The sequence below is a fragment of the Brachionichthys hirsutus genome, chromosome 19 (genome assembly GCF_040956055.1).
Source record: "Brachionichthys hirsutus isolate HB-005 chromosome 19, CSIRO-AGI_Bhir_v1, whole genome shotgun sequence".
Lineage (NCBI taxonomy): Eukaryota > Metazoa > Chordata > Actinopteri > Lophiiformes > Brachionichthyidae > Brachionichthys > Brachionichthys hirsutus.
In genome coordinates this window covers 1834752-1857539 of record NC_090915.1, presented here as the reverse complement: position 1 = coordinate 1857539, position 22788 = coordinate 1834752, and the positions used below count along the sequence as shown (strand labels likewise).

Below are 22788 nucleotides of genomic sequence, written 5' to 3'. Positions count from 1 at the left end.
TGTAATAACGTTTGGGATCGGGGTGGGGGAGGCAAAAGAATCCCCCCCCCCCATGTTAGCTATCATCTTTTTCTTTTTATAAATAAGAACATCTAAAGGAAAATGGTTAAAGTATCCTTTCTGAAACACCACAGTTTAAACACTTAACAAGTAGCTTAGCTTTCTATACATGGCTGCAAACATGTAGTTCTGGGTTCGACTCATAGAACTCTAGTTCCCAGACTCCTCGGGTCCGAACCCGGCTTCCGTTCCAATGCTCGGAGAGATGATGGCGGCAGAGAGGATTTGGTACTTGTGTCATATTATAGATTTTGAGTTCGCTCTGACGTCATCGCTCTTTCTTCTCTGATAAGGCTTTTGGGCATTCAAGCAGCAACGTCCAACAGATACAATCTCTTCCCGTTGTCAGCGGCAACAACAACGGGAAGCTAAGAGAAGCGCGGGCCTCCGGGTCGGGGATTCAGACGGGCTCAGCCGGACATCTTCAGAAAGACGTCGACCTTCTAGCAGCTATGGATCTACAAACGAACACAGACACTCGGCCAAACATCAAAGCGATCACAGATTTGAGCTTTATTTCGTTTTAGAGCTTTGATGACTTTCTGCTCATCCGTCCATCTTCTGGAAGACGCGACGACACGAATGGCTTTGTCTAGAGGTGTTTATCCGAAATAGGCCGAACCCAGCTGGCTACGGGCCAGAGCACACCCGGGACGAGTCGCCAGCTCATCCATGCTCACGCTCTCTCCGCTGGATCATTTTGGAATGACCAACGGAGCTAAGCCGCATGTTTTCTGGAGGTGGGAGGAAGACACGGGGAGAACATGCAAACGCCACGCAGGACGGAACCGAACCCGGAACCTTCTCGCTGTGAGGCGGCGGCGCGACCCGCTGCGCCACCGCACCGCCCTTTCTGGTAACTGTTAATGAAAGTAAAGCTATTAGAAGAACCGCTTGGACAGCGAGGCGAGTGAAAGACACGCCCACCACGACGCGGAGACCTCGCACCTGTCGCTCAGGTCCGGGTGGACTGGTGCAAACCCCATCCTGGCGGATACGGCCGCCACACGTGAGCGTAGCTGTGTTGTCATGGCGATCTGCAGAGCTGCGATGCTGTTTAACCTGGACGACACGCGCACGTCACGCTGCAGGTGAGGGGAGGCGTGAACTAATCCTGGTTGTTTTCCTATGATTCCGTCACGTCAGTGAAATAACCGGACAATAAAATAGTACAGTCACAAAGGAGAGGGCGCCGCCGGCGGAAGGCTTATACGCAGTATAATATTAAGGGATCTAAAACATAGCAATTTGCTACAAGCGCTAGGGAAGTAGATCGACTCGCTATCAATAAGGAAAACAGGATTTGTGATTTTAAACGGATAAGGTGCGTCTCTTCCTCTGGGAAACTTCCACTCATTCAACAGCAGGCTGGGATGATCCAGGAACAGGCAGCAAAGACTTTACAGCAACCTGCTTCAGAGGGGCGGGGCGTGACCGGGTGGGCGGGGCCACTGAAGGTGCTTCAGTGGATAAAATGCTCATTTAAAAATGTATCTTATCATTTTGGACTTTATAAATAACTTTTTTTTTTTAATCTCGGTGGGATCTTTGACCAGAATGTCATCAATAAAGAATTCTGTTCACTATTGGTTACCAATATATTAAGGTCTGTCCTGGGGGACCGCCCACTCAGCCGTTTAGCGCAGCACAACCTAATACTTAAACACGTAACAGCTAAAATCTAGTAACGCAGCAACTCAGGAGAAGTCGATCAACCTTTCTGGTGAGGTCTCATCCTGTCCAGTCAGGTTCTAGTTAACTACCAAGAGGCCACGCCCACTTCAAGCAAGCCGGTCATCCTTTATGGCGTCCAGCGTTTCTATGTCCACGTCCTGGCCTCGATCCGTCGGTGATACATCGGATTCTTCTTGTCTGCTGCCGGACAAGTCCAGTCCTGCGTCCACCAAGACAGAGGAAGAGGAAGAGGAAGAGGAAGAGGAAGCGGAGGCCTCTGGTACGGAGGCGGCGCTGGTGTCTGTCTGACCGTTGTTGACCGACCTATCACAGGGAGCAAAAAAAGTGCTTTTAATTTATGGACAAACTGAAGAGAGGGGGCGGGAAATTAAACCGGACTATAGCTCAGGCTAGTAGCATGTTTACGGTGCTAATGCTAACATGCTAACGGCGAGCAGCAACGTAAGGTTATGATTAAAGCCGCCCTCACGTTGTGATGACATCAGATCCTGTCCTGCCTCTGATGTTAACCTGACGTCACAGACCAAGCCCCGCCCTCCAGCCCTGATGGAACACCTGTGCTCCGCCCTTTCTCTACGTGTGGACATCTGCTTGCCCATTAGGCCACTCCCCCCAGCCACCTGGTCTTTCCCGTCTGTGCTTACAGGTGAACGTTTAGCTCGTCCGACCCCGGTTTTGGAACCCAGACAGACACGTGAAGCGCGAGCCGCGCCCGGCAGGTGTACGTACATGCCGTGACGCTGGACGTGCCGCTCCCACTCCAGGCTGTTGGTAAAGCAGCGGCCACAGAACTCACAGGGGAGACGCGTCTCTGCTCCGCCGGCCTCGGAGCTGCTGTGGGTGCTGCTGGTGGGAGAAGCAAGGACTTCTGGGAAATAGAGTTCAAATGAGAGGTCACCAATCAGACCAACCGCCGCCGCCTGGATTCCTGCTGCTGCTCAGGCAGAGGCTAGCTAGCTATTAGCCGCTGGTAATAACTGTAATCACCTTGTAGGGCAGGCCTCTCTTCATCTTCCTCATCCTCCTCTTCCTCTTTGTAGGTGTGCTCCATCACATCATCGTCCATCGCTGGTTGTTCCTGCTCCATCATTTCCAGTCCTTCTTCTTCGTCATCCTCCTCCTCCTCTTCTTCCGCTGTGGCTACTTTCCTACCTTCAACCATCTCGATCATTTCTCCTTCTTCTTCCTCGTCGGCGCTGCTCTCCCGTTCCTTCATCATCTCCAGCTGGTCCAGGTTGACCCGGCCCATCAGCTCAAAGTTCCGGATGACCTGATCAGAAACACGAGGCCAGAGTTGAGGAACAACTAGTGACTCAACCATGAACCTCGTCAGTACGGACCATTGTATAAAATAGATAGCTCATATGTAAGCTAGCAGGAGGGTCGGACCATATCCCAGCATGCACAGCTGCACGCCGGCGACCCGCTGACCTTGTGCTCCAGGCGGAGGTGCTGCTCCAGCTGCTGGCGCCGGCTGCTGTCGTGGTAACAGAGCTGGCACTGGTAGGGCTTGAGCTCGGCGTGCTTCCGCAGGTGCAGCTGCAGGGCCTGGTCGCTGGAGCAGGTGAAGGTGCATTTATGGCACCGGAACACCAGACCCTGAAGGTGGCGCGACAGTTTGGAGCGGCTGACCTCCAGCGGGCCCACGCGCTCCTCTGGAGGAGGGAGAGGAGGAGAGGTTAGGGGCTACCGATCATTGGTTGGGGGCTACCGATCATTGGTTGGGGGCTACCGATCATTGGTTAGGGGCTACCGATCATTGGTTAGGGGCTACCGATCATTGGTTGGGGGCTACCGATCATTGGTTGGGGGCTACCGATCATTGGTTGGGGGCTACCGATCATTGGTTAGGGGCTACCGATCATTGGTTGGGGGCTACCGATCATTGGTTAGGGGCTACCGATCATTGGTTAGGGGCTACCGATCATTGGTTAGGGGCTACGGATCATTGGTTGGGGGCTACCGATCATTGGTTGGGGGCTACCGATCATTGGTTGGGGGCTACCGATCAGTTTGCTCTGCTAGAACAGAAGCTCTGTAAACTAATTCTCACCAACTTGCACATCAGGCCTCATTTATGTAAACGGACTGCACTTATAAACCGTCGCTGTGCCCAAAGACACGCCCCAACATCGCCCCCCCCAGGCTTGATATTCCCACGGGATTCTGGGAGAGGGAGTCGGGTCGGACTGAGCCGTGCGCTGCGGCGTCGCTCGGCGTGGCGAGTACCTCTGTGCAGGACGATGTGGTCGATCATATTGCTCTTGTGCTTGGTGTGGTAGAGGCAGAGGGGGCAGCGCAGGTCCCTCTGGAGGTCGTCGGGGGGGCCGTTGGTGTGACCGGCCTCCACGTGCAGGGTGAAGGTGTTCCTGACGCAGCGAAGGAACAGCGTCATTAACCGGCGCCTGCAGCGGCGAGTACCCAGAGGAACGGCTGCTACTCGTATTAGCCCCGCCCAGGAGGTTCTGTCTCTGCTGGACTTTACCAAGACAATTAGCGGTGGACAAACGGATCCGTCGGACGCTCTGGATCTAGATCCAGGAGAATCCGCCGTCACGGAACGTGAGCTTTTAGTGAATAGCTTCTCAACTAATAAAGATTTCAACGTGAATCCAGCCGCTAAAGGTTTGCTTTCATGGTTAAGGAATCTAAACATCTAAAATAAATGTAGGGTAATAATTCTTGGCTCAAATCCCAATATGGGGGGGCTGAGCTGCTTGGCGGAGGTCTGTTCTAGGTCATCGTGAAGAGCATCCCACGCTGCCCTCTGCTTACTTGTAGCACGTGAAGAAGGAGCATTCTTTGCACTTGAAGAGCTTCTTTCCGCCGTGGCGGTCTCGGTAGTGCCGCCGAAGACTCTGCATGTATCCAGAGCTGAACTCACAGAACTCACAGGTGAGGACGGCGCCGGGACGGCCGTCGGGCGTCGGCTCCGAAGACAACTGGCAGCGGGCGGCCAGCCGGTAGCGACTCAGCTGCTGACGAACATCCGGCGGTTCCAGGTAGGACGGGTCTGAGGGTGGCGCAGAGAGAGCAGGACAGCTGGTTGGGACACACCGTTGTAACGGAGTACCACGGTGTTACTACTCGAGTACGCGTCTGTGTATTCCTACCAGGACAGCTGGTTGGGACACACCGTTGTAACGGTGTTACTACTCGAGTACGCGTCTGTGTATTCCTACCAGGACACTGCTTCTTAATTTTTGTGACCCTAAAGCTGCACATTGTCGTCTTTCCTCACGTCTTAAACACCTCGACTCAAACGGGAGGACACGCTCAGCGCCGCCGCTCCGCTGCATTACCTCTCCACCCCAACCTCCAGCAGTCCAACGCCGTCTGTCGTCATCCGGCCCGCCCCCCCATCCCCCTCTCAGGGCTCTGCCATATCAGCGAGGAGCTCATCGGCTCAATAAATCAAACTCCGTGACACCAGGAGGACATTTAACCCAGTCAAAAAGCCTTATTCAGCAGCAGTCTGACAAAACGTGGAGGAAAAGTTCGGCTTCGGATCCGGACTCTCCCCCGTCCGGCGGCGGGAGAAGAACTCCTGCAGGTCAAGCATGTTGGCTTCATGCGTCTACCATGTTCAGTGGCGTGTGGAGGCAAGTCAGGTGAGAACGTGTCTCCAGTCATGGAGGACACGTGGAGGACAGCAGGACGACGAGCGCAGCCTCGAAATGGAAGCTTGGCTGAAGCGCCCGGAGATTCCGACGTTTCAGCAGGTGCAACAAAAAAAACGGATCATCATCAAACAAGCAAACGCCACAGGGACATGAAGGCGCCTGAGGCGTCCTGTCTTCACTGGAGACATTCAGCTCTGCTGTTTCTCAATGCTTCTCTTGTCTCAGGGAAGCACAGCTGGCGGATGGCGAGTTCAGGAATGCTGCCCTGCTTCTGCTCCGGGGAAGATCCCAGCGCTCCAGCAGAACGCTCCCGGCTGAACCTGAAGCTACGACCGCTAGCCACGCCCAGCATCCAGTCGGCTGATCCACCCGCCATCGGGATCGGGATTCCCCAGAACCGCTTCCCAACGCCCCGACCCAGACTCCAGACCATGTGTGCAGAGCCATTTGCTCTCTTCGGTTCTGCTCCGGCGCTCAGTCTGGATCCGAGCGGCTCGGCTTCGGTCACGCGATCCGATATCTACGAATAAAATGGCATAGTCACCATCCGGAGGCGGGGGGGCAAACCCGGCGCTGCTGGCCGCCCGGGCGGCGGCCCGGAGCTTGGGGAGGGTCAGGACTTCTCCGTGGTCTCTGAGGGAGTGCTCCTTCAGCTGGCTGATGGTCATGGAGGAGAAGGGGCACGACAAACACTTATAGGTGTTCTGCTCACCTGAGGGGAAACAAGCAAACAACCTAATGACAGCCGGAGTGAAACTTCCTCTGAGGCAAAGGACAACTTGCTGACTGATTTTGTATTCTATATATTATGGGGGGGGGGGGGTATTTGTTCTGGAATAAGTGTGAAACCTTCAGACCAGTTCTAACTGGTTTTCTGCCTGGAGCCGGGCCTGCTCGGAGAGTTCTGACTGTTCTGCGCAGAATATCAGACGGCTGTCAAATTAGATCATCAAAGTTTTTAAATGGCAATGGCAAAGTTGACCGCAGGTTGCTAAGCAACGGAGCCTTAGTAGTTGTTTCATCATAAATCGAATGTTTTTAAAAGATGTTGTGTTTTCATCTCCAGCAGGTGAAGCTCTAAATGCTCCTCCTCCTCCTCCTCCTGCTCCTCTGAGGAGGTGCCTCTGTGCTGGCTAAGCTAAATAAAGCCAGTATTGCTATGTGGAAGACGACAAACAGGAGGCTCCCATTCTGGACCGGGAAAACCTCATTAGTTACGGACACGGCCGAATGCGATCACGCACGTGTATGTGTGTTTACCTGTGTGCGCTTTGTGCACGTGGCTCTTCAGGCGGCTCACGTAGGCCGATTTAAAGGGGCAGAGTTTACACCTGAAGGGCTTGTGGTGTCCGTGGTGGGACTGCACGTGTCTGTCCAGACTGTGAGGAGACAAAACGAGACGAGAGGATGAAGTGAGGACAAAAAGCTGGCAGAGAGAGAGAGAGACAGATGAGAACAGAGCTGAGGAAGGAAAGAGAGAGAGGGGGGGGGGGGGGGGGGGAGCTGCTCTCCAGCTTCCACTTTGATGATTTCAGCAGCATCTCAAGCACTCGGTTCTGTTTACCTCACAAACAACATTCCCAATGAGCAACAACAAGGAGCCGCCGGGCGAACGCATCTACCCACAATCCTCTGCTGGGACTGAGTGTGCGGGCGCCGGTGTAGTGAACGGCAGCCTGGGAGCCCGGGGGAGACGAGGACTCTCTCTCTCTTTATGATTGATAAAACGAATCACTTCCTGTCTCGCTGTAATATTAGTCTCTCATAGGAGGCAGCGAACCTCGGAGCAGACCGGACCTTCGGCTCGACTTTAACGTCCGGTCAGTCTGCAGCTCGGCTGCTGGACGGCTGTCTGTCTGCTCTGAGCGTTCCGTCCCGCGTCCCCCCCCGTCCTACGTGGACCCTTTGACTCACTTGTGTCTGAAGGGGGAGATGAACTGGCAGTACTGGCAGCTGTACTTGTCTTCTCTGCTGAACAGCGCCATGGCTGAGTGGCTCCTCTCGTGGGACCGCAGCCCCTGCATGGACATGAAGACGCGGTCGCATTGTCCACACGGGTGCCCCCCCGCCGCTAACCGCTGCTTCAGCTGGTCCTCCGACACCGCGGCCCTCACCACCGTCAACAGGGCCGCCGCCCTTTCTTTGGCGCCATCCATTTCTGGATTCAGTGTCTCCGTGGCAACGCCATCCGTAGCTGTGGAAGCGTAACCCATTGCCGGTCTCTCAAAGTCGTCTTCCTCAGCTGCTTCATCGCCGCCCAGGTCGCCGTTGGTTAAAGTCTCCGAAGGCAGCGTCAGCGGGACGTCAGAGACCTCCTGCTGCAGAACAGAGGAGACACGGCTCGGATGGTCAGGACCTCTGGTTCGTCCCCCGGGACGTACGTATCACTCCGAGGACAGGGACAACATGATGAGACGGTTTTCTGCTGACTCACCATAACATGTTTGATTAACAACACAAAACAATTCATGAAACCACAACAGAACACGGAAACCCTCCGACCAGCCGCGCCACGCAGCGTCCGTGCGCTTCCTCTTCCTGCCGCGGCAGGCTACGTGGCTTTCACAGAGCCGACCTCGCATCCAGTCTGTCCAGCTGGTTCTTCATCAAACCGTTGGAACACTCTTTGGGTTCTATTTGGAACCCGTTCCTGATATTATAAAGACCAATGCTGCAGGAATCGCTAGCTTGGCTTTATCCCAAAGCAGCAGAATTTCCCAACCCCCTCAGCCTTTATGCTAAGCTAAGCTAACAGATGCTACACGCAGGCCGATATTTACGGTACGCGGACGAATAAGGAATAAACGGCCGACGGCGTTTACCTTCACGTGTCCCTCTTTGACCTCGCCGTACTGGATGTGCTTCCTCAGGTGGTTGCAGATGGCCCGGAGGGTGGGGTGCACCTCGATGCAGAAGTTACACCTGAATCCCACGGGGACTCTGTCCAGAGGACTCTCCTGTCCACAGGGGAGGAAGGACGACATCCGGAGTTAGTTCTTATTCCACTAACATTTATACAGCACGTTTACCATCACAGATTACGACATATCTTTTACTGAGTACTACTACTACTACCGGTACTGTACTTCTGGCTTGTCCCCTGAGGGGTCGCCACAGCAACCCAACCTTCTCCACTTCACCCTGTCCTTTGCATCGTCCTCCCCTCTAGCATTGCATTAAAACCTCTACAGGTGTAATGACCTTCTTCCTGTTCATTTACCTGAGCCAGCGGGTGAATCCTCAGAAAATCTGTTTTAATTTGAAGCTTTTTCTCACATCAAATGAGACGGACGGCGTTTTAAATGAACCGTCCTGAAAGCAATGATCACACGTCGTTATCCTGCGGTCGAATCGACCCTCATGACAGTCGGAACACAATCAGCTCTTTAATTCTTTGAGATAAAACAGACTACTTCAGCTACAACTGTGCTGATTGTGGATTTATTAATCGTGTTAAATTAATTAACAACACTTTGTGGTCTTTCCCATCAATGGGAGCCTCTGACTTCCGGGACTTATTCGACACCCGGGGCATGAAGGGACGGGGACATTTAACTACTCTGCCGATCGGAACCTGCGTGGGCGTGGACCTCGGCGCTCACCTTCTCAGGTGGACCGGAGGCTCTCTGTTTGCTGAGGAGCTGCCTCCTCCTCTCCTGCCTCGTGGCTCTCTTCTGAAACTCCTCGTTGTGGTTCAGCAGATGTTTGGCCAGAACTGGGAGATCCAAGAACTTGAACTCACAGTGAGAACACTGGTACATCTCAGAGTCTTCGTCTCCGGGACCGGGCGAGACCATGAAGTCCCTCTTCAGGTCGTACCCGTGGCGGTCGTTGTAGTGCATAGAGAGGAGCTCGCCTGAGCTGAAGGACAACCTGAAGCATTTTAGACACTTGAACGGCAGCCAGTCGACCTCCTGGTCCTCCTCGGCTTTCAGCGGAACCTCCAGCACGTCCTTGGCGTCCTCTGTGATTGGGCCGTCATCGACTTTCTCCGGTTCTTTGACGTAGATTACCGTAAAGTAACGGCGGAGTTTGCTGGCGTGCTGCTTTTTGGGGAAGACGCCTGGATGACGCTTGATGTAGTGAGAGACGATACTCTTCCTGCTGAAAGCCTGGAAGGCGCAAAGCGAGCACCTTCGTCGCTCCACAGCCAAACGTAAGTCTTCGCTCATTTCCGGGCTGTCCCCTTCCGGCGGCGGGGGCACCGTCACTTTGCTGGGCTTGTCTTTCACGGTCCTGGAAGCAGCCAGGCAGTGGGTGTAGTAGGCGTCGATGTCGTGGCGCTTCTGGTAGTGCGCCGCCAGGCCTTTGCGTATGGGGTTCGTGTAGGAACACAGGGCGCATTTGAAGACGTTATTCTTCCCCTCCGGCTGGGCGCGGACGTTGTTGTGCTTGATGCGGTAATGGCGGGCGATGCCTTTCCTGGTGGAGCAGAAGTATTTGCAGAGCTGACACTTGAATATGGCGTGTTTGCTCGTCTTATTGATGGGTAACTGGGAGAGGTCAAAGTCCAACTGACTGACCTCCTGAACTTTTGGCGAGCTGGATATGTGACTCGCGCTGCACTCAGCCACTGGCTCCGCCCCTTTATGGAACGGCCCGTCAGACAGCGAGGGAGCGAACATGTCGCAGGCCGTCTGATTGTGACACTTCTCATAATGAATCCTGAGCTTCTCCAGCGTCCCGTGAGTGTACGGGCACATTTTGCACCGATATGCGCCGTAGCCCTGCCTCTGAGTTTTGCACTTGTCGTCTCCTTCAGTTGCGTCGTGGATTTGCTCTACGTCGTCCGCAAAATCCTCCGCGGTGACTTTCACTGACGGGTGTCGTTTCTGATAGTGAGTGAGGACGCCGTGGATTCGTGAATTGACATACGGACAGTGACGGCATTTGTACACGGAACTGGGGTTGATGTCTGCCTCCTGGGCGAAATCTGCAGCTTTTACTTTCATGCCTGGGTGCTTCTTTCCGTAGTGGGTGAGGAGGCCGTGGAGGCTGTTGTACTCCGACAGACACACGGTGCACTGGTAGGTCTTGTTAGAGATGGAGAGACGCGGGAGGGCAGGGTGGGGATTGCTTTCTTGAAGCGGGGAGGCAATGTCTAGAACTCCATCGTCCTCAAGAGATGGGCAATTGAAAGATGTGTGATCTTTGGCAATGTGAGCGTGAATCTTTTCGTCCGAGCCATTTCTATTGATGATATCCAAAAGCACAGATTCGTCCTCTTTGATGGCCCACGGGTGGACGGCCTGATAGTGACTTGTGATTTCCCATATTGTGCAGGCCTCAAAGGCGCAGTCTCTGCATTTGTAATGCTTGGTCTCCATAACGGCCCCCTGCTGGGTGGTCTCCGGGCCGGCCCACAGTTTGCTGGCCATGTACGTGTAGTCGACGTTGTGCTCAGGATGGCGTCTTTGGTAATGGAGCAGCAGGCCTTGGGGCTCTGCGTGGAAGTAGATGCACCACTCGCAGTGGTATCCCGCCTCCAGGATGCCGTCTTGGTAAGCCCAGTGTAGAATAGTCATGGCGGTGGCTTTCACTGTGGGGTGCTCTTTCTTTAGATGCTTCTTCAGGGCGTAGACGTAAGGGGAGGTGTAGGAGCAGTGTCTGCACTTCAGGGAACGCAGCGACGCCGCGTCCTCATGGTCTGCAGGCGCCGGGATCACGGCCGAAGACACGCCGCCCAGTTGGACCATCTGGGCCCGCTCACGCTGACTCCGGACCACGGCAGTGTGGCGCCGCACCAGGTCGGCGTTGGCTTTGGTTTCCCTGTGCTTCTTCTGGTAGTGAATAAGGACTCCTTTCACGGTGCGGTTGCCGTAATCACAGTGCTGACAGAAGAACAGCTCGTCCTCGCCACTTCCTGGCTTGGAGCTTGAGTTGTTAGAACCACCATGGCCATTGTTTTGAAACGGCTTCGAAAACTGCTTGGGAGTCGCAATCTGTAATTCATCCATTAATTTCATCAAACCCGGGGTGGGGGCGCCATGTTTGATGTATTTTGCCGTCACTTTTACTTCTGGGTGTCTCTTTTGATAGTGGACCAACACCCCGACGACAGATCGGTTGCTGTAGACGCAGTGTTTGCAGTAGTACATTTCGTCATCCGATCCATACAGACTGGCGCTCGGCTGTTTGGGGGGCGTGGCCATGCTGAGACTATACGACGAGTCTGCGCCCGACTGATCCACGGAGATGACCTTCATGTTTTTCTGTATACGGAAGTACGAAGCCTTTTGCGCCGGGTGCTTCTTCTGGTAGTGGACCAGAACCGAGTGCATGTTGGGGCTAGCAAACGAACACATGTCGCAGTCGTAGACGACCACGTTGCCCCCCGCCGACTCCTTCAGAGGCTCCACCTCGGCGCTGCTTTCCGAGGCTTTGGGGCCAGTTTTCAGCACCGGGCTGGAGGAGGCTACGGGGCTGGGCACAGCAGAGTTCAAGCTCTTGGGGCCGGAGTTTAATATCTCCCTCAGGGTTTGAGATTCACCCGTCTTGTGGGACTGCTCCACCACGTAGCTGGAGAAGATCATGGCGTTGTTGATCTTCACCGCAGGATGCATCCTCTGGTAATGAGGCATCAGGCTCCGGACGTTGGGGCTGGTGTACGAACAGAAGCGGCACATGTACACCAAGTTGGGCTGATTGAAGTCCAGCACGTTGCTCGCTTCAGGGTGGTGATCCATGTAGTGCTGGTGGAGGTCGTTGTAATTGGTGTATTCGATGTAGCACTCCAAGCAGCGGAAGACTGCGCTCTGGTCCTCGGGGTCCAGGATGTACTTGAAGCTGAACTTGATGTAGGGGTGCATCCTCTGGTAGTGCGTGCTAACGCTACGCGCTGACTTGTTGTGGTAGTCACAGTGTTTGCAGTAGAAGCGAGCCGCTCCCGGTTCCTCTGAGTAATCGGCGTTCTCGTGGATCGTCCCGTCGCCGGGGTCAGCAGAGATATTTTCACCGTCGTCCGAGAGCGTCAGGGAGATAGGAATGCTTTTCGGCTTGGACTTGGGGTTGCTTTTTCTCTTCCCTATCCTGCCTCCCTCGTGAGAAATCAACGAGTCCCTTTCATCCAGCTGTTGCGTGTTGTAAGTGAAGACAGGAGTTTTGCCCCCGTGGTCGCTGTACTCGTTATCGACGCTGTGGTTTTCCGCTGCGTCTTCATCATCCACGTCATCCAGGTTTATGATCATGTCCTGCTGGCTTTGGCTTATCTTGCTTTGAAGGTTACTGGCGATCTCATCAATTCTCGTCCTCTTCTTAATGGAGGACAAGTCCAAAGGCAAGTCGTTAATGGACTTCCTCGCTCTTTTCCCTGTTACTAACGTTTTTTTGGTGGCGAGTCCCAAAATGGAGGTCTGGGTTTTCTTTAGAAAGACTGGAGGAGAGTCCACTTCACAGTCTGGAGGGTCAGTCGGCGGGCCTTCGAAGGCGCTGGGATCGAGGTCATCGCAGTAGGAATGCTTATGCTGCTGGTGAACCCTCAGCCCTTTGAGCGTGGTGGTCGAGAAGCTGCAGAGCGTGCAGCGGTGGGGGTTCTGCTGGTCGTTTGATGTGCTGGTTAGCTTTTTCCCGTTCACTTTGGAGCCGACGTTCCCTCCGTTAACCGGCTCCGCGGCGCCATCGCTCTGGCGATCGAGGCCGTCGCCGGCGAGCTCCATGGCCTCCACGTCCGAGGAGCTGTGGCTCTGCTTGTGCGTGCCGAGCTTAAGGGGGCTGGTGCAAATGAACGGACATTCATCACATTTATACACCGTGGTTTTCCCAGAGAGGTGAATGTTCTCGATGTGGCGGGAGATGCTCCTCCTGTGCATGGTGAGGAAGGAGCAGAAGGGGCACTGAAATCGGTTCATGAACTTTCTGAACGGTATTCCTTTGGTCTCCAGCAGTTTATTATCGTCATCCGTTAAAAGCTGCTTTGCATCCGCCGACAGCGTCCCAGTATAGCTGGGATCATCCATGTCACCCAGATCCTCCTCCTCCTCCTCCTCGTCATCCTCGTCATCCTCCAAGCTGCTCCTGGAGTCCTCCTGGTTCAGCAAGTCGGCCTCCGTCTCTGCGACGCCTTTGGAAACACTGGACGAAGCAAACCTCTTGGACAGGATGGAGGCGCCGGTGCTGTTGGGCGTGGCCGCACTGATCTGAGTGCACTGAACGGAGGACACCTCTGGGGGGGGCTTCTTATCCACCGGGGGTTCTGCTGGTTTTCCTCCAGAGTCCTCCCTCCCAGTGAAACTCACCTGTGAGCTGGCCGGGCTTCGGGGGGCTGAAGGAGAACCCGCTTTGGGTGAGCTGACGCTCGCCTCCCCTTCCGGCGCCGTGGTGCAGGAAACTATTTTGACCTCGTCGCTGTGCTCTTTGACCACGTGATTAGTCCAGCCGTCCTTGTGGTCAGTCTGGTAGTCGCACCACTCGCAGGCGAACGTTCCCTTCACGTGTCCCCCGGCTGAGTCGGATTCCTCTCCGGTCTCCGCGGCGGGATCGCCGGCGCTCTCCGTGGAAACTTGATTATGATACATGAGTTGATGTTTAATTATCCTCGCCTTCCGCGGAGACTTGTATGTGCAGAACCGGCAGCGGTAGACTTTTGACTGGTCGCTGTGCATGGCGACAGTGTAGCCGGGCTGCTCCCCTGCCTGCGAGGACACGCCGGCGTCCGAGTCCGCCTCAGCAGCGCCGTGCACTTTTTTGGTGTGGTTTCTCAAGAACGACTTCGACCTGAAGTAACGGACACAGAACTTGCACTGATGAAACTGCAGGTGGGTCTCGGTCGTCGGCTTCTGCGGCGCTTGTTTGGACTTGTCGGCGGAATTGGGGCCTAAAACAAAGAAGAGAATGGAGATGGGTTTTTTTTGCTGTAAAAAAGCAAATGTTGTGATCGGTCTCAGAGAAAGTAGCAACAGTTCAACACGTTTTTGTTCTCCTTCATAAAACAGACAATCATTCAGTGAAGAGGAATCCTGACGCGGTCTAATCCTCAACAATTCGACTGTAACATTCAAATTAATGTGGTGGACATACTCATTTCAGCTTTAGGAGGCGTATAATCCTTATCATCCCTATCGGCTTTATCCTCGTATTCTTCCTCCTCCTCCTCATCTTCCTCCTCATATTTCAGAGAGTCGGAATCATCTGCATCTGCAGGCTGCAGGAAAACCGTGTGCACTTCCTGGATGTGGGTCTTCAAGTCGTCATGTGACTCGGCACGGAAGTCACAGCCGTCACACTGCAATGCCTCCATCACTGGAAAGAGGGAGCGCTCCCTGGAAAATCAGGGAATCCTGCAGAGAGGGAGACCGGCCGTCAGGAACGATCAAACTTCCCATGGAGCACACAATACAATTATCAGAAAACTGTTCGAGGGAAATAGTTTTCATTGTTCCGCCTGAATGGAGTTGGAATCGGAATAAATCAGGACACAGCATGGTGCGCATTTATCTATTATGGGGTCATCAGAATGAAATATATCACGACAATAGCAACAAGCCAAAAACATTCAAATGATTTTTCCGTGTGGGGTTTAGCATGTGGGGTTTAGCATGTGGGGTTTAGCATGTGGGGTTTAGCGTGTGGGGTTTAGCATGTGGGGTTTAGCATGTGGGGTTTAGCATGTGGGGTTTAGCGTGTGGGGTTTAGCATGTGGGGTTTAGCATGTGGGGTTTAGCGTGTGGGGTTTAGCATGTGGGGCTTAGCGGGACTACATGGATGACATCGGCAAACTGCATCCAACAAAGGGCCAAAAGAGTTTTATGACATCAGAGGTCAAACGCTTCTGCAGCCATGTTTCGGCTCATGCCAGAGTAACGCCCACGTGACTGGCAGGACCGGAATCCATCGTCACACAGAGCCAAGAAACCGGTTCTGCTGCTGGCGCCGTACGTTCTGGGCAAACAAGCAGAACCCAGACTCTACCGTCACCAGACAAACATTCATCGGCAGCGACGGGTACCGCGTCCCGGCAGAGGACGCTGTCACATGACTGTTATCAGAACTGCTGCTGGAGGGAGTTTACAGCATCCTGCGTCCACGGTTTCACCTGCGATACCGCAGCTGGGCTCGTCCAATAAGGTGCCTGAACAGGCTCCGCCCCTCAGGTCAGACCAATCTGTGGTCTGAAGGACAGGAAATGTCCAAAGCATGTGAGGCGAGGGACAGGAGGAGGTGATGAGGTGCAGGAGTGTAAAGTAGTAGCTTAATAACACAAGTAAGGTGTGTGTGTGTGTGTGTGTGTGTGCGCGTGTGTGTGTGTGTAACCCAACACGCTAACACGGTCACAGCTTCAGGAGACTATTAGTGACGAGCTAGCATTATCGGGTTGCTGAACGACTTGTCGCTGTTTACACAAAGGCTTTACAGAAAAGTATCTCCTTTCAATCCTAAAAGTGCAGGAACAGGAAGTGGGGCTGTGACATCATCGCGACGTGACGTACAGTCACCGTGTAACGCGATGATGTCACAGATAAAACGTTTAGCGTCTCAGGGTTAGCCCGTTCGTTGCTACCGGGTGATCACCTTCGTCAGGTGAACACCTCCCCCCACTGCGCCACCGTGTAGCGCAGTGGGGGGGCCGTGTAGGTCACTTATTGGACCACAGAAGAAGAAGCTCGCTCTGGAAGGCATCGGTTAAACGCACAGGAAACAGCCGCGAGGCGCTACAGCCACGATCCCGTTCAGTCGCCTCCAGCTCCAGAGACAGTTGGGAGTCCCGCCCCGGCTGCCAGGATGTCCCTGAGCATTGAGGGTCAGGTTACATCCCCCCCACGGGGCCCCACCCCGACCTCGACCACCGCCTGCCCGAGCGTTAGCAGCTTTGTGTTTGCGCTCAGCCTCTTCACCTCGCCGAGTTCAACGGCTTTCATCTGGTCAGACGGCGACTAGATCCTCTTGAGCCCGGCTTCAAGGGCGGCCATTTTAGGAGCCGGCTCACAACATGGATCTGATCCTCTTCCTGAAAGGCAGGCGGGCTGACACCGGAGCCGCTGACAGAAATCTATCTGCCAGATGTAGCGGCGCCCGCTGCCCACTCGGATCGCCTCAGAACACGCAGCCCTGCCAGGCTGGGCCTCGCTCTCCGGGACGCCATCCCTCACGGTGGGAGGGACACCTCAGCCCCGTCCCAGAGAGAGAGAGCGCGCGCGACGGGCTCGGCGCTGGCGGTGGCGTGCGCCGGCACACGGTGGAGGAGCTGCCAGCTACGTTTCCACAAGGGGGGTATAAAAATGTGAGGCATGTCTGAACGTCTTTATGTCACGGCTCTGTGGACCAGGAAGCGCAGGGAGGACAGGAGGCAGGGAGGGGGGGGGCAACCTGGAAGACCTTCAGTGGCGAGCAGCAGCAGACAAAGGCCTCAAACGGGCCCCGGATTCCAAAGTCTACTGACATTTGTTAATCACCAACCGGTCTCTCCGCTCCGGCGAGCGGCGCTCCAGAGACACGCCCTGTCCTCTCCTGGCAGCAGCTGCTCGGCCTGGAAGGGACGTCCAGCGAGCCGCCATTAAGCTGATTACAGCAGAGGACTCGTCTCGGAGCGCAGGCGCGTCTCGTCTCGTCAGCATTCACACAATCAATAAGTAATGACGCATCGATAGGGAATGACGGGGGGGGGGCAGAGGTGGAGGGTGGAGATCAGATCCAGCTCTCCTCTGCAGCAGGAGGAGGAGGAGGACCGACGCGGTGGGAGCAGGAGCTGTGTCACATGACCAGCCAGTCTGGGCTCCTCCCAGGAGGAAGGCAGGAGGCCAAGATGGCTGCTCCCATCCTCTGATGTCATCACCTGTGTTCATCATCATCATCATCAATACACCACAACCCATGACCACGGAATGCCGGGGTTGGGGGGGGGGGGGGGGGGGGGTCTGGGTCAAGCGCTCTCGTTTATCAGACACAAACAAACGTTCAGTTTCATCCTAACGAGATACTGTATCTATAAAAACATTTAAAGGGGCCGTATTAAATAATTGATCTTCAGTCAATTCTTCTCCTTCTCTGATTGCACGTTCTCCTGTAGCGGCTGCTATTCAGTAACATGCTGCTAACAAGTTAGCCATCTGTTTGCTAATAGTCTGCCTTTCTGCTGTGAGTAGTTCAGGCTCAGCGGGGTTTTACAGCGTTCCTCCACTTCTCTAGATTCTCCTCTACCTTCTCCCTGCCGATCACAGTGTCATCTGCAAACATCATATTCCAAAGGGATTCCCGTCTCACCTCATCCGTTAGTCTATCCGTCACCATGGAAGAGCGTCCCTAGAGGTCATTTATCAAGCAGCTCATCGGCGGGCAGAGCAACATCTCAGCGCCATGAGGCCGTCCTAACGAGGACAGGTGGGGGGGGTCGTCCAACGCAACCCGATGCTGCTGCACGGGGACGTTCCTACAAACCGCCAGAACATCTGACGGCGTCCGCATCGCTTAAATCCAAGCAGACAGCAAGTCCACGTTGAAATGAGACCCATATATGCCGACGCCCCTGAACCTAACACGACGCCGCTAAACGCTGCCGCCATCGTTGCTGCCGTCTGGACAGACAGGACTGTCAGCTAACGTGCAACCACACGTTCACGCGCTTAGCACGCTTCACCTTCAAAGGAACAACACCTTTGAGGCCCTCGCCGTTGGTTCAAATCCCAACCCTTACCCCTCGCTGCATATTTCCTGTCAGCTGATCGTCAGCTGTCCAATGCACCGACCGGCGCTCCGGTCGGTGCAGTCTGGATCTATCATCAGCTCTGTGGCTGATGGCGGCGCCGGTCCCAAAGAGAAAAGCTGGTCCGACCTGACTGACCTTCATAGTTTAATAATCCCTTCAACAGCGCCGGCATTCTGCCGTGTGATTGGCTCCTCACGAGGAAGTACTAGGCAGGTGTTACGTATCGGTCCTGATCGGTTGATTGATTGAAAAACAATCAGCTCGTTTTCATTCTGCTCTAAGACCCCTCGTGGACAAAGGTGTTGGGTCGGGCGCCAGAGGAGGACGGCCATGTTGATAGTAAACAGAGCCCTGAAGCGTGAAGAGGAGCACTGACGATGAAGAGGAAACCAACACAAGGAAGGACCCAGAGCGCGCATACCTCCTCAGCGCCGTCGCTAATTACGTGCTATATCATTATGTGGACTGACGTTGGCATGACAGCGTAACCCCCCCCCCCCCCCCCCTCCGTCACCTGGGCGCCGTCGTCACAAGAAGCGTCTTACATAAAGACGGCTCTATTTTTAGTCAGGATGTGAAGAGCAAAGAAACATGAATGAATCAGAAGCGCCTTAATCTCAGCCGTCACCACAACATGACCCCCCCCCCCCCCCAGCGTGGCTTTTAATCTGCCAGGTCTGGATTTTCTATCACGTTCCATTCATTTGGATCCCGTTCCACACAGTGGCGCGACATCAGGCAGAATTTTAGGATTCAATTCTTATAGCAAAAGAAAAAGGACTTGGACGTGACCCAGAATCCAGATCCAGCTGGACATTTAGCGTTTATGTTTTATAAATAATTACTACACATGTAATACTAGCAGCACACGAGCCAACGGCCTCCCGGCTGCAGCGACGCTTCTGTAGTCCTGATGATCTTATCTGCTCCTCCCAGCCGATAAGAAGTGACCCGACTGCTTCGCCGCTTCAGAAGAGATTCCTGAAATGATCCGATCACATGGCGCTGCTCATTTTGAGGAAGCCTGAATATGCAGAGATGAGACATCGATCCCAACCGAGCCGATCGATGGGCCGGTCTCCGTAAGGTTCGGAATGAGCGTATTTGTCTTGCTATCCATCAAACATCTGGATTACAGAAGGAAAACACAACGGCCATGATGACAGATCCTCCAGGGTCTCCAGAGGAAGAACGTCTGTAACGTCTGCAGCTTCGACCCGACGCGTTGCGTTTAACGTAAATCAGCCGGTCTGCAGCGACACCTCCGGATCTGAACGCGGACATTATAGCATGCTAATCAGAAATCAATATGTGGAGGGGTAAAATGTTTCCAGCTTCCATGCATCAACATTATCATTCCGTCAACTCCGGACTAAAAACACGGACGTTAATCTGCCAGCAAATCTGTTCCAGGAAGCAGAAAGTAGGTCAACCTTCAGCCAGCGAGCAGAACTTCACCAAAACTACAAATACAGCCGGCGAGCCTTTATCTAGAACCACAACTTCACCAAAACTATCAATGCAGCCGACGAGCCTTTATCTAGAACCACAACTTCACCAAAACTATCAATGCAGCCGGCGAGCCTTTATCTAGAACCACAACTTCACCAAAACTATCAATGCAGCCGACGAGCCTTTATCTAGAACCACAACTTCACCAAAACTATCAATGCAGCCGACGAGCCTTTATCTAGAACCACAACTTCACCAAAACTATCAATGCAGCCGACGAGCCTTTATCTAGAACCACAACTTCACCAAAACTACAAATACAGCCGGCGAGCCTTTATCTAGAACCACAACTTCACCAAAACTATCAATGCAGCCGGCGAGCCTTTATCTAGAACCACAACTTCACCAAAACTATCAATGCAGCCGACGAGCCTTTATCTAGAACCACAACTTCACCAAAACTACAAATACAGCCGGCGAGCCTTTATCTAGAACCACAACTTCATCAGGAACGAAGCAAAATACCGAAACCACACAAGCGAGACACACAATGAATACACACAGTACCCCAGTGACCGTCCTGGATCTGGATGTGGACCTGGCAGAGCCACAAGTCCTTCAGGTCTGTCAGGTTATTCTGGTACGACCTGAATCTAGATCGGTAACGTTCTGGAGAATCATCTCAGAAATGTCGTGTTGGCTCTTCGCCGTCGACGCCCGAGCTTTAACTTCAGAAGAAAGAAGATCTTCCTATTCAACCTGGATCGTAACAGAATTCCGAGCCTGTAACTCTACCGGCCCGGACAACAGCCGCTGAACAGAATCCACCAGCCATGCCAGTGACAGAGATCAGACATCCCATAATGCCTCAGGAAGTGAAGAGCTGCAGTTCAGCCCGCTCTGCTGATCCATCTGCTGCTCGACCTTTGCCCGGGTCAAGTTTAAAGAACCGCATTTGCCCTATGCTTTACACAATATTCATGTATAACTAATCAATATTAATTAATATAACATGTGACCTCATTAATAATGGAGCTGGATGTCTGGACCTGCTAGAGGCCTGGATGGATGGAGGGATGGATGGATGGAGGGATGGATGCACCACCAGTACGCGCTAATCCCAGGAAGAAGACTTTGTCTTCCGTCCTACAAGGTCAGACGCCGCCGGTGACGGACCGTCTGCGTCTCACAGCTGATTGGTTCCCTGACATCGCCACCTGTCACTCTGATGCTTCTCATCGCTGCATTCACTCCACCAGAGGACGTCCATCAACCAATCACACGCCTCCGTCTGAAGCTGCACCAAAGTGCGAGAAGCCTCCTCTCTGCTCCTGGATAAAGGAGGAGGCGGACCCTAACCCCCCCCCCCCCGGTGGAGCCACCTCTCCTGGCTCCCTCGTCTCCCTCTTGGGACTGACAGAATTATCTTCTGCATCAGAGCTGAGGCTGGGCCAACAATCCTCTCAGAGGACTCCATTTCAGACAGCCGTGGAGACAGCCAATCACGTTGGAGCATCGGTCCACAAGCGTCCACCATTTTGTGCTCCTCAAGGTCTTTGCCTGTCCTCGGCTGGAGGAGCTCTGCTCCTCTCTGGTTACACAGACGCTTCCTCCTGCCTGCTCCTCTGCAGAGCGTCACGGCGGCCGGCTGAAGCAGAAGCGTGATGCGCGGCTTGTCCTCGGTAAAGATGGCCGCCCAGCAGCTGCTGCTGTCCCTCACGGCGTCCAGCAGTGAGGACGTCTCCGAGTGGAGGCTCTAAAGGGAGCGCTCGAACGCAGGCGACCCAGAAAACCCGTCTTCAAGTGTTCCTAAGATGGAAGACATTTGTTTCTCTAGCATAAGAGACCAAATCTTCCATCAAGACAATGATTAAGTGGACGTTTTAATGGATCGCCTCGGGCCTGATGAGGTTCTGAAGGAATAGGTAGATATATTTGGTTTCCTCAGGAGGGTCCGTCCCTCCAGCTCCAAGAGACAGATTCTCAGAAAGAGATCCATCGACGGGAGACAATCTGAAGCACGGCGTGCAAACACGCGTCCCAAGGCCAGGCCCAGAAGAGCCCGGGACAAGGAGCGACGTCCCAGGCCCGATCCTGGAGCGGCGCCAGGAAGCGTCGTCCCACAAAGACAATCGCTGCAGGAAACCTTACATTCCAGTCCTCGTCGTCCATCCCTCCAAGGACGCCGCTTCCTGCTAGAAACCGATCGGACGCGGATCCTCCTTTGTCTCAGGCAGCATGTGGACCCACGTGAAGGTCGCCTCTCAAGGCGTCCAGTTCTACGTATGACGTGGCGTCTGTCTCGTGTCCCTCTGTCACACGATCAGAGCTACCTCCACCGGAGGCTGTGTCTCATCTCGTCTACGAACTTTCCTTTCATTCCGCACGCGTTCCTTTCATCTCCCGGAATGCCTTCGGAGCTATCTTTCTCCGAGCCGCCATAAAAGCCGCACAAAGCGGCGGCGAGAGGAGCCGAGACGCACCGGAGGGATTCGTCAAAGTGCTGCGCCGTGGACAGCCGCCAGAAAACGCTGCACCGCTGACTTCCTGCTAGGCCTGACACGGCGGTTCCTACGGCGACAGAGGGTGGGATGGAACGTTTGAGTGACCAGAGGAAGACGCTGAGAAGACACGCTGGACCGTGGTCTTTATGGACGGCGTCCCCCAGCTGGGTTCTTCTCCAAACTGTCCTCCTGAGGCAGCGAGCTTCAGAAGGAAAGACGAGCAATCCATCAATATTAACTCACCGCCGAGACCTCCTTTCCGAGTTCGTGAATATTTCATGGTCCTTTGGACGGCGCTGCTGCTTCGTGGGCCGGGCCGGAGCGGATCGCCTCTACAAGACCGGTCCTGTTCCTGCTCAATGCAGGCCTTGTCCGGCGGCACCGCGCCGCCGATGGAACGGCCGTCTCCAAAGAATTCAGGACTTTCCTTTTTCTTTTTTTTCCCACCACAGGCAGCTCAAAGCCGACGGAGTCAGAACGCCGAGTCAGAACGCCGAGTCAGAACGCCGAGTCAGAACGCCGAGTCAGAACGCGGAATCGGAACACAGAGTCTCGTTAAAGGAGGCGCGAGTCACGGGTCCAGCCCGGCTACCTAGCGGCACCTTGGCGGCTCACACCACATCCATCCAGCGTCATTCAGCCTCTGACAAGTCTGTGAAGCCGAGCAACGAGCTACGAGCCTCTCCTCTTAGCCAGGAGGGGGGGGGGGGGGGGGAACCAGTTCTGCAGCAATGTCATGTAGCAACTGACAATAAGAGCTGGAACGGCACCTCCACCAAAGCCGCTCCCGTTCAGGGACAGGATTCACCAGGTCCTA

The 22788-nt window shown here is 54.3% G+C and overlaps 1 protein-coding gene across 1 annotated transcript in view; it reads right to left on the bottom strand.

Annotated features, from left to right (window-relative positions):
- Positions 1-1841: 1841 nt before the first annotated feature.
- znf462 (zinc finger protein 462) overlaps positions 1842-22788 on the bottom strand; it is a 24070-nt gene continuing 3123 nt past the window's right edge. The window contains exons 2-13 of the mRNA XM_068753048.1: positions 14394-14653; positions 8969-14190; positions 8201-8335; positions 7293-7696; positions 6639-6757; positions 5923-6090; positions 4531-4768; positions 3985-4124; positions 3187-3410; positions 2743-3025; positions 2485-2623; positions 1842-2058 (exon numbers count right to left, since the gene is read on the bottom strand). Of these exons, the coding sequence (XP_068609149.1) occupies positions 1842-2058; positions 2485-2623; positions 2743-3025; positions 3187-3410; positions 3985-4124; positions 4531-4768; positions 5923-6090; positions 6639-6757; positions 7293-7696; positions 8201-8335; positions 8969-14190; positions 14394-14613 (7509 nt within the window). The 5' untranslated portion in view covers positions 14614-14653. The remainder of the gene's footprint in view (positions 2059-2484; positions 2624-2742; positions 3026-3186; positions 3411-3984; positions 4125-4530; positions 4769-5922; positions 6091-6638; positions 6758-7292; positions 7697-8200; positions 8336-8968; positions 14191-14393; positions 14654-22788) is intronic.